Here is a 19,322-nt window from a genome sequence, read left to right as displayed (position 1 = left end):
TGAACTCTATATTCGACCAATCAAAATTTATTAAAAAATATTAATTTTTCAAAGTCTGGTGAATACTATGGACCCAAAAACTCAAATAGAAACAAAATTCATGTGAGTTTTTCAAACTCAATTCTAGTTTTTTCTGCGCAAAAAACTTGAATGTCAGGAAAGCTGCAACCAACTCCAAATTGATCCCAGGACATCTTCCATAGGCTAAATTCGACAGGTTTTAGGTGGCGAAAAGTCAAATTCGAATTCTTAAAAGGCCAGTGTATTATAAATCTCAAAATCTGAATTTGAATTTGTTTAAAAACTCGAATTGAATTTTAACAATTCCCTAGTCTCATTTGACAGTTTTGGCCATAAAAAAAAACATGAAATTCAAATCTGGCATATGATGGTCCATATATAGCTATCCATTTGTGTGTATGTGAGGGTGAATGATTTATTGGTTAATTTCCAAGGGTTGTGACGGATGTCCAAAAACTGGAGTGATAATGACAGACAATGAATGGAAGAATCAATGGTACTCATATATGTAATGGCTTGTAAAATGCTCTACTTGTATAGCAGTCTCATTAACAGCTTTGGTTTTGTTTCACAGACAAGCTAAAGAAATTGTCTTAAAGTATGAAGGGAGATTAACAAGAACACGGGGGTACCAAGCAGCTGGAGCAGAGGTATTACATTTAACTGCCTTCTTATAACAGTAATAACAACCTTCTAAAAAGTGTTCTGCCAAGTGTCATTATGTTGGATTGGGGTGTGTTTGTAAGTGTGTGGGCACAAATCTAAATTTGTAGACATGACACAGTTTGTAGTTATTCAGTGTGACAGAAGTCATAACTTGTGTTGTATGATGAAAACTACTAAATACATTTTGTTTATTTAGTAGTAGCTGAGAAACGTGTGGGGAAGCCAGCCCATCTTCATTGATGGAGTATTGACATAAGACTTAAGGTCATCATGCTGCCTTCAGTTAATATGTAACCAAACACAAGGCTTCTCTTCATTATAGAATGAAAGGTCCATGACATATCATTGAGAGCTAATTAATTCATTAGCTATTTAGACATGTTCTAATTAACAGTTCTCTGTTAAAAACCCCTATTCGGCTCTCAAAAAAGGCTTGCAAATTGCCATTTCTCATACTTTTTTTTATGTATCAAAGCTATATGAATCCATACATTGTGAGATAAAAATATCAGTACAATGGCATCACTCAGAGGCTACCCCAAACATCAGCAGTCTTGCACCCTTATACTGGCAGTAAGAATGACAAGGATTATACTCACCAAATACTTTTTATTGTGCATTAGCACAAACATTTAGGGGCAGATTTATCAAGGGTCGAAGTGAAAAGTCGAATTTTGGATTTCGAATTTAGTGAAATTCGACTAAGGAATAGTTAAAATTTGATTCGCGTTTTTAAAAAAAAATTTATTTGAATTTTGAAATGTACTGTCTCTTTTAGAATTCAAATTCAACTATTCCCCACCTTAAACCTGCCAAATGACTGTTTAAGCCTATGGGGACGTCATGGGATCAATTGGGAGTTGTTTGCAGCCTTCCTGAAAATCAAGTTTTTTCTGGAGAATAAACTGTAAGCGAATTCGATTAGAATTCGATTCATCCGAGTTTGAAAAATTAGATTTTTTTAAAAAAAAAATTCAATTTTATTGGTTAATTTTTTTTTCGGAGAAAAAACTCTAATCGAATTCAATTAGAATTCAATTCATCCGAGTTTGAAAAATTAGATTTTTTAAAAAAAAAATTCAATTTTATTGGTTAATTTTTTTTCGGAGAAAAAACTCTAATCGAATTCAATTAGAATTCAATTCATCCGAGTTTGAAAAATTAGATTTTTTTAAAAAATTTTCAATTGGTTGGCTTTTTTTTTTTTGGAATTTTGAATTCATGGGAGTTTATGGGAGTTTTTACAAACTCCCATGAACTCTAAATTTGACCCTTGATAAATCTGCCCCTTAGTTAATCCTTGGATTTTTTTTCATTAATCTGTATGTAGAGAGTGGCAACATATTATGCAGCTCTTTACAGAGATTATACATGATTACGTTAGTCCATGCCTAAATGCAAGCTGCAAACTAAGGAGCCTACCACAATTGGTCTATTGTTTCAGGAGGCAACCTGCCTGTATAATTTTGGCATGTGGAAGCAGGAGTACCTAAAACTAGCTAAAATATATATATCACACACACCCAATAATGTTTTTGGAGATGTGCAGCTGTTGGGCATAAAAAGCTAGTGGAACATGCAGCTTATAATATTTTATTAGTAAAAAAAAAAGTGATTGTGATCTTGCATGCCTCCACACCTGTATTTAGACTGAAGTAGTATATCCCTGTTAATAACCTGGATGTTCTTCTTCTGCACTGTCAAGATTGTGCCTATGTTATAGAGTACTGATTCTATGGAACCATTTCCAGGCTTGCAACTCACATTTAAACCCACTTGTTCTTACAAACCTGAAGAGCTCCATGCATCCTGACCCAAAGCCCTATTTTCCCAGTACACCTAAAGAAAAGTTTTCAAAGTAACAAACATACAGTAGCAGGAGCTGGCGAGGGGGAGATCTGCACGGGTTGCTATACCTGGCATAGCTCATTGAAGAGCCAGACTTAACCTAGTTGACAATATCTATTTAGCCTGTTTCCACAGTACTTGTTTACTTTTTACTGCTATGTGTTAGAGCAGTGACTATATTTAGTTTTACTGTGTTGTTAAAGTGATAAAGGGAAAGGGAAGCCTGCCACCTCAATCACGTAACCTGTAAAATTTTGAGGCCCCTACCTGAACTGCCAGTCTGTTACTGTAAAATATTTTTTTATGTTCCTTGGTGGTGAGTTATATGATGCCTTGGTGATGCTAACTACAGTGAGTGGTTCCCCTACTATTACAACCTCTTCTCCAAATGGAGAGCAGGCATGGTTTGGAAAATTGCTCTTTCATACATAAAGCAGCTACTGTATATCTCATCTGCTGCTATGTCCATACTGTTGCAACTTAACGCAAACATTTATTTTTCAGGTTGAATTAAATTATCCACCACAATGGATACGTAATACCTACTGCTGCCCCTTTAAAATCAGAATCCGCTTCAAGAACCAAAGCTTGAAATTGATTGCTTTAATCAGTTTGCACCATTAAATAGAAGCAATAAAACACTTGAGGTAGTCACAGCTTTTCTTTTGTCGGTGACACCATTAGAAGTGTGGGGGTTTTATCAGAGCAGGTCCAGGCTCTTCTCAGTAACACCAAGGTATAATTTATTTGGCATCAGTTTAACATGGTGACTTGTTTCCTTACTACAAATAAACAAGAGCTAGAGCGGATTCTGCTGTACTTAACATCCTCACTGAAGTCTCTACTTAATTATAAAACTTCAGTCAAGCAATAAAATCTGCAACAGCACTGTAAAAATTAATTAGCCTCCCAATATTGATTTATGTCCCTGATAAGCGTTTGCAGCCTAAGTTGGTTTAAGCTTCAGTTTCTATAATAAAATACAATCATTTTCTTAACATTTATTTTAAATCACACGGCTGGTGTAATATATGCTTTGTCAAGAAACAGCATTATAAGGTACTATGATGTAGCTGTGTATATAAATATGTTTCTCCACTCTAACACAAACAGCCTCCCTATACTGACATGCATATTGTTTGTAGTAAAGTCAATATTCTGCTAATTCTCTTTAAAGCAACACTGGTGATTCCAATCCAAGGGCATCGTTTGATTTCTGACTTAACAACAACGCTGTGAAGGGAGTTTAGGTTAAAAAAAAACAATATTTTTTTTAGCTTACAACAGACTTTTAAGTCCCCATAATATGACCATTGTATCTGGGGTGAATGCCTTGTGTACTGACTGTAGGCATTATTTAGTTCTGACAGGCAGGCAATATCTCTTTACATTACAGTGTAATAATAATTTGTGGATTCCTTTCTCTGAAATAAACACATGAATGAGACAGTAAAGGTTCACTATTGTCACAGAATCGACTGTATTTTGAATAAGAGACATAAGAATAGCCATAACTACTCTACCAAAATGTGCTCAGCAAAGTTCTCCAGAATCAAGAGCGACACATCACTTATCTGTTCTGTGACATATTGACATTATCAACCTCCTGACTTGCTTTCTTGTTAGGCCTATGTATTACAGACAAGTTAAATGCAACATCCAATGCTAATAAGGTATTGATTGACTTCATTTTGCCTTTTGGCAACAAGGGGAACGATTCATCAAAAGCTTTCTCCTCTTAAATACATGTTCTGTTTCACTGCTGCAGAGTTTCCAAATGATTTTACATGCCACTGAACATACAAGAATACAATGTCCAATGCCATGCAAAAATAGAATTTGTAAACACCGATATAAGATTTTGGTGAATGTAAGAAAATTTAATACTAACCAACCTTACACTATAATAAAATCTAATATCTACAATGCTTGGGACCTGAGGTTTTCAAGATAATAGATCTTATAAATGTTCTTTATTTTTCAAGCAGTATCAGTCAGTCCCTTTCTGCTCTCCTGGGTCTAATTATTTAATCAGTGTAGCAGAAGTCTGTTCTATTCCAGCTATGACAGGTCTGTTACTCAGATGGCTTCTGCTAAATTGTTACAAAAGTCAGTAGCACCAGGGTAGAGAATAGCAAGAGGCAGACAGATACATTTCTATATACAAATAACATTAAAATCACTGAAAAAGCTTACACAATATAATGTACAGAAAATTACATTTTCTTTCATCGAAAAATATCCCTTTAACTCCGGTGTGATTCATATTAAGCTGTCTTGATGTTTTTCTTTCAGCTTTGGAAAAAATTTCTTAGGGTTTCCTATAACTTTGTTGTCCTATTTATTCCTTGGGAAATGAGGATAAAGAAGATAGAGAGTAAGTATGAAAACATAACGCATGATAGGCATCGCAAAGTGTAAAAGTGTTTTATATCCTGATAGCACTATCAATCTATCTGTCTATTTATCCAGCATATTTATAAATATATATATATATATATATATATATATATATATATATATATATATATATATATATATATATATATATATATATATATATATATATATATATATATATATATGAAAAAGCAGGACCCACACTCTCTGTTAGTCATGATGTTTGTGATTTATTTCACACAAAATGGCATTTTTATCCATTTACACACACACACACACACACACATACTATATAGTATATAGTATATAGTGATGGGCGAATTTATTTGGCAGGTGTGAATTCCCTCGATTCGCCGCTGGCGAATAAATTCGCTGGTGTCAAAAAATGTACGCCAGCACAATTTCGCCAAAAACGGATGCCGGCGTCAAAAACGAGACGCTGGTGCCGTTTCACAAATTTTTTGGCGAAGCGAAACACCCCAAATTCGACCATCACTAATACAATATATATATGAGCACAACATCTCTGGACCTCTTCCCCCTAAGGCTGCCTATTGTACTTGTCCAGTAGGTTCCATATTTAAATGCTCCAAAGCTCACACTCTCCCTTGCCTTTAAATGTAACGTTTGCCTGTTAAATATGTTCAAGGAGTTGGCTGGTGCCTCTGGCGCCATTTATTTATTTGTCTAAAAGAGTTCCAAACATAACGTATTTCCCTTGATATTTCAGGTCACTTTGGATCTGGGGTTGCCTCCTACTTTATATTTTTGAGATGGCTGTTTGGGATAAACATTGTCCTTACAATCATGACTGGGGCATTTGTTGTTATTCCTGAGGTAAGATTGTTTTTTCTCCTTCAAAAGTCTTCAAAAGTTAAAGGAGCAGAACAGGTTTGAGTGGTTTGGCAGTGAGACCACAGGTAACCTACCCTTTTCTCTTTTCTAACTCTATAATTAAGTTATTATTGCTACTTCCAAAATATAAAGTCTCTATTTTATATTAAAAGACATTTTATGAAGACATATACCCCTATACTTCTTCACTGAGGAAGGTCATCTGTGTGTTGAGACAGAGTTGGATCATAATAATTTGATCTTATATTATATATAATATGTATTATTTTACAAAAGAAAGTGTGGCTATGGGACATATTACCCACAATGCTCGGGACAGGGGGCTTATTAAATAAGGGATCTTTTTTTTAATTTGAATCTCCATACCTAAGGCTACTAAAATATCATTTAAACATTTAATAAATCCAATAGGATTGTTTTAATAAGGATTAATTATATCTAAATTGGGATCAAGTACAAGGTACTATTTTATTATTACGGAGACAAAAGGAACCATTTTAAAAATGATTTAAATGCAAAAACATATTCAATCTACTGCTTTTTCACCTTAAAGAAGCATATTTTCAATTTAGTCCAGTTAGCAAATCAGTACCCTTTCTGTAAAACAATCAATCTTCTGCAGCTCATTCAACTTTCCTCTGCTTCTGGAAGCTGGGTGCTGAGAACCTTTGACAGTAGACTGGCCAGCTGACCAGAGTTGCTCTGCATTCAAAAGTACAGGGGCTATTATGTATGTGTTTATTTATGACTGAGGCTAATCTTGATGAGAAACGTCTGCTCTCTTGCCCTTTGGAATGCAGAACATCGTTGATCCTTTCTCACTACTCTGGTCAGTCGGCTGTGAAAGGATCTCAGATCAGCTTCCAGAGGGAGAGAACAGTAAATAAGCTGCAGGAGATCCATTATTTTACAGGGGCACTGATTTGCTAACTGAATTATATTTAAAAGATGCTTCTGTTTAGGTGAAAATGCAGTAGATGAATTATTTTTTTTGCCTTTACATCACTTTAAAGAAGTCATTGGTGCCAACTGCAGGCTGTCCATGGTATAAAATTCCAAGCATCTTGGGTCAGTCGGTAGATCTTCATGATCTCACCATTAGACCGCTCCTGCTGTTCGTCTTGCTGAATTTCCTCCTCTTCTTCAAAAGGTTAAATAAGCAAATACCAGTAAAAGGAGCAGTCTGTTGGTGGGTGCAAGGTCCAGCTCCATGCTTTTTCCATTATTCCATTAAAAGTCTCTACCCATTTAAATCCTAAGGTATCAGAGCAAACCTAATTTTAGGCTGAAATAGCCATGAAAGATGTAAACCATATTAACATACACAATAAAACCCACTTTTACATTACCAGTGAAGCCCATATACACTCACATATCCAAATTTTAACAATCTTTTCATATCGGTGCTAACCATATTGCTTGCCCTGTCGAAAGGGGATACTTCACAACAGCAGAGTTTGAGGTTATTTGTTGCTATAACAAATAACATGTTTACTTATACATATGTAGGTACATAACATCTTTTGTGTATATACAATATGTATTGAGGGATTCTATTTTAATATTATAATTTATGTTTTTTTATCAGTATAATTTTTGTCTTGCTTACAATGAAGCACCCAAGATACAGAAAAGCAGTACACATTGTTCTGCATGCAGCCAGAAGCAATATTTGTAAGGAGGATTTATAGTTCATTTATGCCTAGGCAGAACTGTTAACAGATGATTTACAGAGATTTTACCTGAGTAACATCAAAAGCTTATTTATTGCAAGCTTTTCTGTCCACTACTTCTAACCTCCATAAAAAACATGTATCATTTATCGCCATTACTATATATAAACTAAGGACCATGACATATATGACAGTAAAACAATGCATTTCCCTTGTGAGGGTAGAGCTCCCAAGTTACAGTTCATTGTGTCCTTGTAGTCATGAGACTTGACACAACAGAGTTGTGTATTTCCTGTTCTACACAACACCATTTTGCACTCTCCAAGATGAATCAGACATGGCATTCTCCATTAAGTTATTATTTGAAATTAATGTTACATTGATGAATACGATGCAGTCACTTATTATCATAATAGTATTCTTTAGCTATATATAAAAGGTATGAAGAATGGGTTCTAGCAGTTTCTACCTTATTTTTATTGCTTGAAGATTCCCAGGTTTCAGCATAACCCTGAAGCGCACCCCACACATATTCACATATGAACATACAAACAACATTCATTTCAATTGCCTTTTAATCAATTAAACTCCCCCGCATCACTAATTAGTTTTTTTGGTTCTGAAAATATTAGAAAAACAAAAACATAATGTACCTAACCTCAAGAACTGTGCCATGGTGTATGCAGATCTTCAGTACTATCCATTCTTCCTGCTAGGAACATCTAGCTTTTCAATTTCATATATTCATTTTGCATTTATTCTTTTTAGATCCTTGCTGGTGCCCCGTTTGGAAGCACTGTCAACAAGAAAATTCCAGATAAAGAACTTTCATCAGCCCAGGACCTCAACACCATCTGGTCATTGGGGGCAAGTTGCAGAACTTAATTAATATTGAATTCAATTTGGTTGTTTACCATGTTAATATTAGGAATAAACTTTGACTGTATACATTAAGGGGCCAATTCACCAAGCTCAAGTGAAGGATCCGAAGTAAAAAAACGTCGAATTTCGAAGTGTTTTTTGGGCTACTTCGACCATCGAATGGGCTACTTCGACCTTCGACTACGACTTCGAATCGAAGGATTCGAACTAAAAATCGTTCGACTATTCGACCATTCGATAGTCGAAGTACTGTCTCTTTAAGAAAAAACTTCGACCCCCTAGTTCGCCACCTAAAGGCTACCAAACCCAATGTTAGCCTATGGGGAAGGTCCCCATAGGCTTGGCTACGTTTTTTTGGTCGAAGGATAATCCTTCGATCGTTGGATTAAAATCCTTCGAATCGTTCGATTCGAAAGGATTTAATCGTTCGATCGATGGATTATTCCTTCGATCGTTCGATCTAACTTTTTGCGCAAAATCCTTCGACTTCGATATTCGAAGTCGAAGGATTTTCATTCCCCAGTCGAATATCAAGGGTTAATTAACCCTCGATATTCGACCCTTGATGCATTGGCCCCTAAGACACCAGAACTTATTTAAATGGGGACCTCCACACAAACATAACTTAAGCTTTTTGAAAAGTAAACATAATTTCAAGCAACTTTGCAATATACATCAATTATCATCATGATTTTTAATGGTTTGGAACAGTTCCCTAAGTGTAGCCCCTGCTCTCCTGCTGATCTGTTTGACTACTTTGCTGAGCAGGCTGACTACTGTTACTTTGTATCTGCAGCCAGCTGTCCTCAGCCTGCATCCTCCAAACCCCACAATTTCCTGCATATGTGATTTCAATAAGGAACAGAACATCACAGTGCAATGCATTGTGGGTTATGTAGTTCCTGCATGCTGTCTGGAAGCTGTGGAGAAGTTGTTACAATTTGTAACATCAGTGTTTTAGTCCCTCCTTCCCAGCCAGAATTTCAAATGACGTAGCAAGAGAAGAACGGTTGAATTTCAGCATCGAAAATTGCATTTATTCATACTTTTTGAAAAAACACGTGATGGGTGATGGGTAAATTAGGGGTTTCTGTGTTATGTGGGTCTTTATCAAATTTTGGTTTGGAAGCTGGAGTTCCCCTTTAACAACACCAGAAGATTTTGCACCCAGACATTAACCCATACTGACCAATAAGTGGTTAGGATGTTTTAGCAAACTTAAGGTAGAACAATAAAAGCAAAAAATGGCCAGTGTTGATAAATGAGCCTCACAGACATCCTGCTTTTACTTTTGTATCTCGATTTTTTGCACTTAGGTTATTGCTATCTTGTGTCCAAACCACAACTCGGCATTGACCAAACTGAGTGTAAAGTTTCTGACTCTTCCTAGCCCTAGGAAGTTGCCCAGTGGTGCTGGACTGGTAAATGTAGTCTGCATCCTCTTAATTTGGATGTCATTCAAAAGTGAACGGAGTGACAGGAGCAGCAGAGTAGTGCTCACAGTACTGACCAGCATTGCAAATTTATGGGTGGGCGATGGGCCATACATACTGTAGGCATTCCTTCTCACTCACCCAACTTAGGCATTATTCAGTCAAAATTGGTATTTCAGCAATAAGGAATATGTGATTTTGTGCCTCTTACTGCTCATGCACTTGCATCTGGGACTTTAAAGGGGTGGTTCATCTTTTAGTTAACTTTTAGCATGTTAAAGAATGGCCAATTCTATGCAACTTTTAAACTGGTCTTTATTATTTATTTGTTATTGTTTTTGAATTATTTGCCTTCTTCTGACTCTTTCCAGCTTTCAAATTGAGGTCATTGACCCCATCTAAAAACAAATGCTCTGTAAGACTACAAATTTATTGCTACTTTTCATTACTCATCTTCTATTCAGGCCCTTTCCTGTTCATATTGCAGTCTCTTTTTCAAATTAGTGCATGGCTGCTAAGGTAATTTGAACCCTAGCAACCAGATTGCTGAAATTACAAACTGGAGAGTTGCTGAACATAGAGCTTAATAACTCACAAACCACAAATAATAAATAATGAAAACCAACCAAAACCAAGTTCAAAGGTAAACAACTTTAATAACTGGTATCTAGTAGGGTGGACAGGGGATTTCATACATGTAGCCTACAGCCCTCTAACAGAAATAATGTTAGGGAGTGCCGGCAACTGAGCACTATACTTGAAAAGCGTGCCATATTTTTGCACTTTGTTTCACAAGCTCTAATCACACAATCAAAAAAGGTGTTAACATTCAAGATGGAAAGCTGTGAAGTTGTGGTATAATCTCCCTTCAGCAGATGCTTTGTCAATTATTTTATGCAGTTTATTAAAAGTTTTGATGACTAATTTTTGATTTAGTTCTATTTCCTTACAGGGTTACCTGCAATACTCTGTGTTATTTTATGGCTATTACGGTCGAGAAAGAAAAATAGGGCGAGCCGGGTACCGCCTTCCATTGGCGTATTTTCTTGTTGGAATGGCTGTCTTCGCCTACAGTTTCATCACACTTTTAAGAAAGTAATATATGCTATATTTTACTTACAGAACAACAATGTAATATTCATCATATATATATATGCAACAATTGCAAATACAGATACTTGGGGGTATTTCATAAGAGGCACAATATTTTCCCAGGTACAGTAACCCATACCCAGCAGGTAACATTAACTGGTCACTTGTTTAAAAGCAAACGTGTTATTGGTTATTGTGTGTTAATGCTCTTGGGAAAACTTAGTGCCTTTTGTTAAGGGGATTAGCATTGCAAATAACAAATAGTTGTTATCCATTCCAAGGATATTTCAGTTCTTTTTAGTGACCTATAAATAGGCCCATGATCTTGACTCCTAAATACATAAATCCCCAAATCTCAGCCTCTATGTCCATTCATACCCAATAATTTGCTCAGCAAGCAAACCTTCCCCAGACATCCATTTCTTCCTTCTCTATAACTAAAAGGTAACATTGGTACCTAACTTGACATTGTATGATGCACATTTACAGAATGGCAAAGAACTCTAGACTGAGTATGGCAAGTGCCTCAGATGAAAACTATACCTTCTGCTGGAAAATCTTCTGTGCGTGGGATTATCTAATTGGCAATCCAGAGGCATCTGAGAGTAAAACAGCTGCAATAGTCAACGGCATTCGAGTGAGTGCATATCATACACCATAGCATACAATATGTTACTTCTGTTTTTATTATTATTTACAGATATAACACAGCACTTCATCTTGTTTAGTTCCATTAAATCACTGGTGAACTGTACACTCAAGGCCACACTCCTGGCATAATTTTTCATTATAATTCATTGTTTGATTGTATTGTTCCATCTTGTTTACTGTACTATGGGAAAGTACACAGCTAATTGAAATAGAGAACTTGTAATAATAAAATCACAAACTGGATTTCTGAATTTGGATACAGTATCCTGGGCATGGCACTTTATTTCCAATCTGCAATTATTTAGGGATGCAGCTACCCAGATTTTTAGCCAAATAAAAAAATAGGCAGCAACTTGGTTTCCAGAGCTTCACAGTGGAAAAGAAGTTAGGGAGGATGTAGACCTTTTTCAAAAAAATATGAATGTATTCATGGTATATCAGTCCTGGGTATGGCTGAGCAGAAAATTTAAATTTTATTGGTGACCCTTCAAACCACTGTTATTTAGCGTATTTACATTTGTACACCTATAATAGATTTGTAGATTTATAAATATTCTAAATAACTGTTTTGTGCTGTATTAAATTAATTTCCAAACATTTATAGAGACAGACCTATGCTATTTCAGTTTTCGATCACATCGCTGTGTCTTTCCTTGTTTCTGTCTAAAATTGCCTATTCCATTAGTGATAATCTACAGAGGCACTACAAAGACAAGGAAGGAGAAATGTCTTAGTGATTAAATCGCCAGGCTTTGACTGGGTTTGTTTCCTGGCAATGTTTCCTCTGTCAGTTCTTTTTGACAAGTCGATTAAAGGGACAGTTAACTGAACTGTGCTTATCATAGAGGGGTAGGTAAACAGATATATATTATGGTTTATCTCTGTAAAGGTTATGCAGTTGTATACATATGATTTATTATGATATTATAATTTCTCCCCCCCCCCATTTGCAAAATGCCACCAAGTTAGTGTTAAACCTCAGTTTTTATTTCTTATCATTTCTTTCAGGAAGCAGTTTTAGAAGAACAAGAGAAACATAAAAGCAAAAATCTGTAAGTATGTCAATTTCTTTGCCATAAATTGGCACATTTACAAGCACTGCCAATATTAAAACCATGTTTTCAGACAATGTTATACAATATACAATATAATAACAGAACAATATATCCAGCAGAGTGATGGGATCCCCACTCCATTATCATGGCAAAATCTTTGAATGAGTAAAGTAGCCATAAAATATCTTTAAAAAAATCTGGCAACTCTGTTGGGAGGCAGCTTAGAAAAACCTATTTGACCAGTGCATTGATTCTGTCCTCCCCAGTTGGGTCTCTGTAAGTTTGCAGTATGAGCTGAATGTTGGCCAAAAGGCAAAATGATCATATCAGCCTAATTTTGACCAGGCAAAATCCCATTGTACACTGCAGAGCTTATCTGTTATCTGCTGTGTGTCCTTTAGTCTTTTCAGCTTTAAATGGCTGCCCCCATGGCTACACAGCAGCTTGTTTATATAAACTATAGTAGTGTTTCTGAAGCAAACACACCAGTTTTACCAGTGCAGCATAACAGTACATTATATTTTCATATCTTTAAGACACTTTAATTTTTTGGTGTTACTGTTTCCTTTAATCGTTAGAAAAATAGAAAATACTATACATGGGAGATGGCCTTTCCATAATTATCCATAATTCTGGAAAATGGGTTTCCAGATAACCGATCCCTACCTGTATATCTTAATGTCTTTAAGTAGTGTAAATAAGTAAAGAATATGTCTTATAGTTTACAGAAAAGAAATTGTGTACACTGAAGCAATGCATGTATTCCTGTATAAATGCATTCTGTTTGCTGCCTTGTGCTGGCATAGGTTCCCATAATTCCTCAGTAATCTCCGCTAAATCATTATCTGAGCAGCCTCCTGCTCAGAAAGAGAATTTTAAAATGTCATCTGCACCTGCTAAGAGGCAATTTAGAAAGATTGAATTATGTCTAGAAGTGGAACCATTTCCAGAATGATTTTAAATGCTACAATTTGCTCTATCATTAAACAGAATCTGGGGTTTTAACTATAGATTTCCTTTAATAAATCCCATGGTTGTTAATTATCGGAGTTGACTGCTATGAAGAGGCAATAAATCCCATACACACAGGCACATCCCAGCGATGAAACCAGCCAAACTCTATTTCATTAAAGCAGTTTTTCTCTTTCTTCTTTCCTAGAGCGGTTACAATAAGCCTCAGGATTCTCGCAAACATCCTAGTTCTCCTTTCACTGGCTGGAAGTATTTACATTATTTATTTTGTGGTGGACAGATCCCAAAAGTTGGAAAGAACAAAAATAGAATTGAGTCTATGGGAAAAAAATGAGGTAAAAGAATAAATCAAGGTTTAAAATTTAGATGGAATTTCAATTTTGGAATAAAAAAAAGTGTCAGCGAGGCTGGATCCACTACCAAAGAAACACAGATCTATAATGCTAATTCATTTATTGTTGATATTATTGCTGACCATACTATCTGCATATCTTTATAGTGAAAATAACAACTCTGAATCTCAGAAAGGGAATTTGATTTTCTAATATATATTCAATGAGTCAAGCAAAGGATCCTGGGAAACGAGCCTCATTATGACATACAATTTATATCTTAATTTGTCAATCCCGCCAATCCAAAAAAGGCCTTCATCTGCTACAAAATGTGCAAATGTCATTTCAATAGACATATTCATACCTATTCAATGAATTAGAAAGGTGGGGCAGAGCAACCAGGTCTTAGAAGAATCTAAGACCTAGACGAATCATGAGCCATGTTGTCAAGTATTTAGTATGTTTCTCAGGAGTCCACCTAGAAATGTCCTCCGATTTGCATAATTCATTTAAAGGCATTCTGTCAGAAGAAAACATGTTACAAAATGCACTCCTCCAGCAGAATTCTACACTGAAATAGTTTTTTCAAAAACACAAACAAATTTTTCTTATGTTTAATTTTGAAATATAATATGGGGCTAGACATGTTGTTTGGATAATGTTCAATCACACAATACTGCTGCACTGCACGTTTGAGTGATATCATTTCCCTTTCCCTTTCAGCAGTCTATCAACAGAACAATGGGAATGTACCAAGCTATAACAGCTCCCTGATAGTTATGAGAATTGCACTCAATAGTAAAAATCCAAGTCTCGCTGTGGCTCCTCCAGTTGCACCGAAAAACTTATCTGAAAGCAATTCCATTGTGAAGGTCTGGCTGAAAGCACAATGACCTGAGATGGTTGCTTACACTTCAATATTACAGCTAAAAAAGTACACTTATAAATAACAATAACAGCATTTAAATATTAGAATGAATTACTTGCCATGTACATAGTGTAATTTAGTTAATAATTGTGACAGAATATGATTTCCCTATTGATGGGATCAATAGTTTTGCTGCATTAAGCAAGTTGTGTTCTATACCTGACAGAATATATTTAATTATTGATCTCTGTGAAATAAAAAGATGTAGACAGTCAAATGCGGGCAATGCTCCACTATAACTCAACGCTTGTAGTAGCGTCGGGTACAAGCTGCTGGTCCACCTGCCAGGGTCCCACATATACTGTAACTCCAAGAAACTCCAATTTTAGTGTTGGTGTGAGAGTCAGACACTTAACTGTATATATTTCTTTACAGGTTAGTGTTGTTGTCTCTCTAATCACTATGATTGCCCCTTCTGCCTTTGAGCTTGTAGCTGCTTTGGAGATGTATCACCCAAGGACTACTTTGAGATTTCAGCTTGCAAGGTAAGGGAATGGAAAAGGAAATAGGTAAATGAATTATCCCAACTAATAAACTGGAAAAAAACAAAAGAACTAAATAACATTTTACATTTCAAAACTTATGGCTACAGGTATCCAAAACAGAGCCCTGGAACTGGGGCAAGCTGAGAGGTGCAGATAGGATTGCACCTGTTGTTTGCACTCTGCACCATGCCTCCCAGTTTGTAAATGACGCAAGGGTGTTTGACTGTCTGTTCCAGTTAAAACAGTGGGCATTAATAAACCACTGAAAATTGTCTTTAAACATACCAAAACTGATATAGAAATGATGCTGCATGAGTCAAATGAAATGCACTTAATCCAATCAGAAAAACTGAATATAAGGGCAATTACACAAGAGCTTTTTTTTTAATATGCGTTTGACACTCGTTTGAGATGCAGGTTTCAGCATGCCTAAAGACATTAGCTAATTGATTCCATTCAATTCTGCCTGGTTGTACTCAGGAGCATTCAGAGTATTTTTAAGATGCAGCATTTTCTTGCACACAATCAGAAATCAATAGTATAGAGGGTTGCATTTGGAACTGACAAAAATGCATTTTCCTGCATTTACAAAAATACATATAAACCCAATATATGCGTTTTTATTTACTCAGCATGCAGTTGTAAACACTTTAAAAAATGCAGGTGTATAAGAGCCCTAACCTTTTAAATTCTGACATTGTTTAAAAAAAATAATAACAATAATAAGGCTATATATTTTAATGGTCACAAAGCAGGTGTTTCTCTTGGCTGGAAGAGACACATATACCTTCTGGCTGATATGATGGCCCTTCTGGTTAATCACAAAGGTCCTTTTCTCCCAAACAACATTTGGCCCAAGAGTCACAAACTAATTTGGTGCAGCTAAAATCTACAGTGTACATTTTTATTTCTTTAAAGTACCTGTGCTGATGCAGGGCTCAATTTAACAATGAACACAAACTATTGTATAACTATATGTAATGCCATTTTTCATTTTCATTTTATTTTCAGGGTGCTTGTGTTATATCTTGGTAATCTCTACAGCTTAATAATTGCCCTGCTGGACAAAGTGAATAGCATGAGTGTAAGTAATACACTGACCAAGTATAGGATGGTGGGTAAAAACCTGGACAGAAAAACTCTATTTGCATAAAATGTATATATATATATATATATATATATATATATATATATATATATATATATATATATATATATATAATGTCCATATAGTGAGCGCACTCTTTCCGGATTTAAGATATAGAGATTGGTGCGTTGGTCAAATCTTGTAATACATCGTAGTAAATGGACCCGCACTCCTTATTTATAGTGAAGAAAATTGATGTGCTCTATTCACAAATACATTTCCAACGTTTTGGTCCTCTCTGGGACCTTTCAAGGAAAAAAAGGTTCCAGAGAGGACCGAAACGTTGGAAATGCATTTGTGAATAAAGCACATCAATTTTCTTCACTATAAATAAGGAGTGCGGGTCCATTTACTACGATATATATATATATATATATATATATATATATATATATATATATATATATATATATATATATACATATATATATACGGTTTTGAAGGTAGCGAAATTTTGGACGCCGCCGAATTTTCGCTGCAGTTTCGCAAATTTTTTCGCCAGTCGCAAAATGCCATGAATTTACACCTGCCGAATTTATTCGTCCATCACTAATTTAGGTGAAAACAGTCAGTGACTCACAGCGTGAGGGTTGCAGCTGGGAAAAAAACTATATTGGGGGGGACTCGCAAATAAATTGTTAAACATATAAGTCATATAAAACACTTCAGGAAAAAAAATAATGGAAAGTTATTTTCAAAAAACCATTTAACATCTAGTACAGGTTGCGGATTTTCCCTGTAATGGTTCCCCTGTAAAAAGGTTACTTAAAATTGATTTGGTTTACAGCATATTATGCAAATCCATAAATTAGTGAATCTATCAGAGTATGAAAAACAAGATCTTGTAAGCCTCCATCTCATTTTAGACAATACACTTTGTACACACATGTATGAAAATCAAAATGTTATTGATATTGTTGTTGCACTGTTTGCTATTTTGACATGTAAATTCCCCTCTATGCTAATATATTGATCAGGTATTAGTATATGTTTCATATTCTAGTATGTGATTCAATATATAATGTTTTCTTTCAGCACAGTAGCAATAATACCTCCTTGGCCCCAATGTATGCTACAACAGCATTCACCATGTTATCTACTGCTTCTCCTGGCTGGGACCTGAACAGAACCTCAACCCTTGCACTGGATATAGATCTGAACAGGACAAAACCCATGCTACCAACCAACTGGACATTATCCCCTGTTGCTTCAGACATCCCAGGTGCAAAAAATGAGTGCTGGGAAACCTATGTTGGACAGGTAGGATGCTGAAATTCAAACATAAACTTTTTTTTGTATAGATATATGCTGAATTCCTATATTCAAAAATAGAAATGTAAAGTGTACATATTATTGGCTGCTCCTAATATACAAATCATTTACCTATAATAATCAATTACAATTTTCCACCAAGCAAGTATGAACAGTATAAAAGTGTCCCAGATCAGAGGTCTATTAGGAGTGATAAATCACTTCTGTTACCACTTCTGTTACCATTCTGGCTTTTCTGTTAAAGTTGCTTTAAAAATAGTCTGTGGCTATAAATATATATTAAACAAGTTGGATAATTGTAAACTTTTTTCCTCACTGAAAACTTTACACGAGATTTACTGTATAAATTGCACTTCTTGGCCCGATGGCCCTGCTCCTCGCCCATGCTGCCCCCACCTCACCTATTTGGTAAAAATATGAATATAATTTTCTCAGCATTATTGTACTTATTCTAATCTTGAGAAATACAGGGTGACTTATTTGCACAACTTCTTAACAACTAAATATATATTTGTATATCATTTTATCTTTGCAAGAATGACCTATCAACATTGTTGGTTTTTGTACCTTTGTTAACATTTTAAGGTTCTTTTACTGGATCCCAGTTGGGAAATAAGGCAAGCGTTTAATCTTCTGCTGATTCCCAAATGTGTGAGCAAATGGCAATACTACAATAATCGGTCCCTACTGGTGAATTTTTAAGACTCAAACGTAACTGTTCTTCTATCGAATATTTTAAAGAACAGGCTCTAGAACTTAAAACCAGACTTAAACAGAGAGGCTACTCAGGCAAGATAGTGAAGAAAGCGTATCATAGAGCGCTAGTCACTGATAGAAGCCAGCTCTTAACAACTAAAGAAAAAATACAGGAACCGAATAATGTGGTTAGATTTATAACCACTTATAACGCTGATAGCTCACAGATACAAACCATTCTGGATAAACATTGGCCCATATTATTGGAGGATGATACCCTTGGAACCATATTACAGAAAAGAGCATCAATATGCTATAAGAGGAGTCCGAACTTGAGGGACCTAATCACTAGGAGTCATTTCCAAATTTCACGTAATAGCAAGCATAAAAATTGTGGGTGTTTTCCCTGTGGTGACTGCAATATGTGCACTAAGATGAGAAAAATTACTAACTTTGAGGATCGTTTTGGCAACAATCACAAAGTGAACAACTACATAAATTGCCGAACTCAAGGTGTAATATATTGTATGAATGTCCCTGTAATAAGAGGTATATAGGATGACCACACAAATGTTAAAAATAAGAATGCAGCAGCATTGCAGTACGATTAGAACAGCAGGGAATGAGAGTAAGAATGACAAAACAATTTCGACGGTAGCTCAACATTTTAAAAAATCACATAATAAAGATCCTTCTACAATGAAATTTTGGGCATTGGAAAAAGTGGAATTAGGAATACGTAGAGGAAACCTGGAACAAGCCCTGTTGAAACGTGAGAGTTATTGGATCTTTAGAATGAATACAGTGTCCCCTAAGGGAATAAATGAGAACAATTTATTTACATCCTTTATTTAAAATCTTATCAGTTTATTTGCCTTAGTATCGAAATTTAGAAAAGAAACTTGATTTATTCA

General features: G+C 35.5%; 1 protein-coding gene across 1 annotated transcript in view; it reads left to right on the top strand.

The window, feature by feature from the left end:
• The window catches only part of tmc3.S (transmembrane channel like 3 S homeolog), a 44,092-nt gene that overhangs the window by 1,892 nt on the left and 22,878 nt on the right, over positions 1-19,322 (top strand). The window contains exons 3-13 of the mRNA XM_041587757.1: positions 596-671; positions 4,831-4,912; positions 5,666-5,772; positions 8,232-8,330; positions 10,731-10,873; positions 11,360-11,507; positions 12,530-12,573; positions 13,736-13,883; positions 15,184-15,293; positions 16,305-16,377; positions 17,476-17,700. Coding sequence (XP_041443691.1) covers positions 596-671; positions 4,831-4,912; positions 5,666-5,772; positions 8,232-8,330; positions 10,731-10,873; positions 11,360-11,507; positions 12,530-12,573; positions 13,736-13,883; positions 15,184-15,293; positions 16,305-16,377; positions 17,476-17,700 — 1,255 coding nt within the window. The remainder of the gene's footprint in view (positions 1-595; positions 672-4,830; positions 4,913-5,665; positions 5,773-8,231; positions 8,331-10,730; positions 10,874-11,359; positions 11,508-12,529; positions 12,574-13,735; positions 13,884-15,183; positions 15,294-16,304; positions 16,378-17,475; positions 17,701-19,322) is intronic.

This window comes from Xenopus laevis, chromosome 3S, assembly GCF_017654675.1.
Source record: "Xenopus laevis strain J_2021 chromosome 3S, Xenopus_laevis_v10.1, whole genome shotgun sequence".
Taxonomy (NCBI): Eukaryota; Metazoa; Chordata; class Amphibia; order Anura; family Pipidae; genus Xenopus; species Xenopus laevis.
The sequence above is the reverse complement of the archived record's forward strand: the minus strand, read 5'-3'. Positions and strand labels throughout refer to the sequence as shown.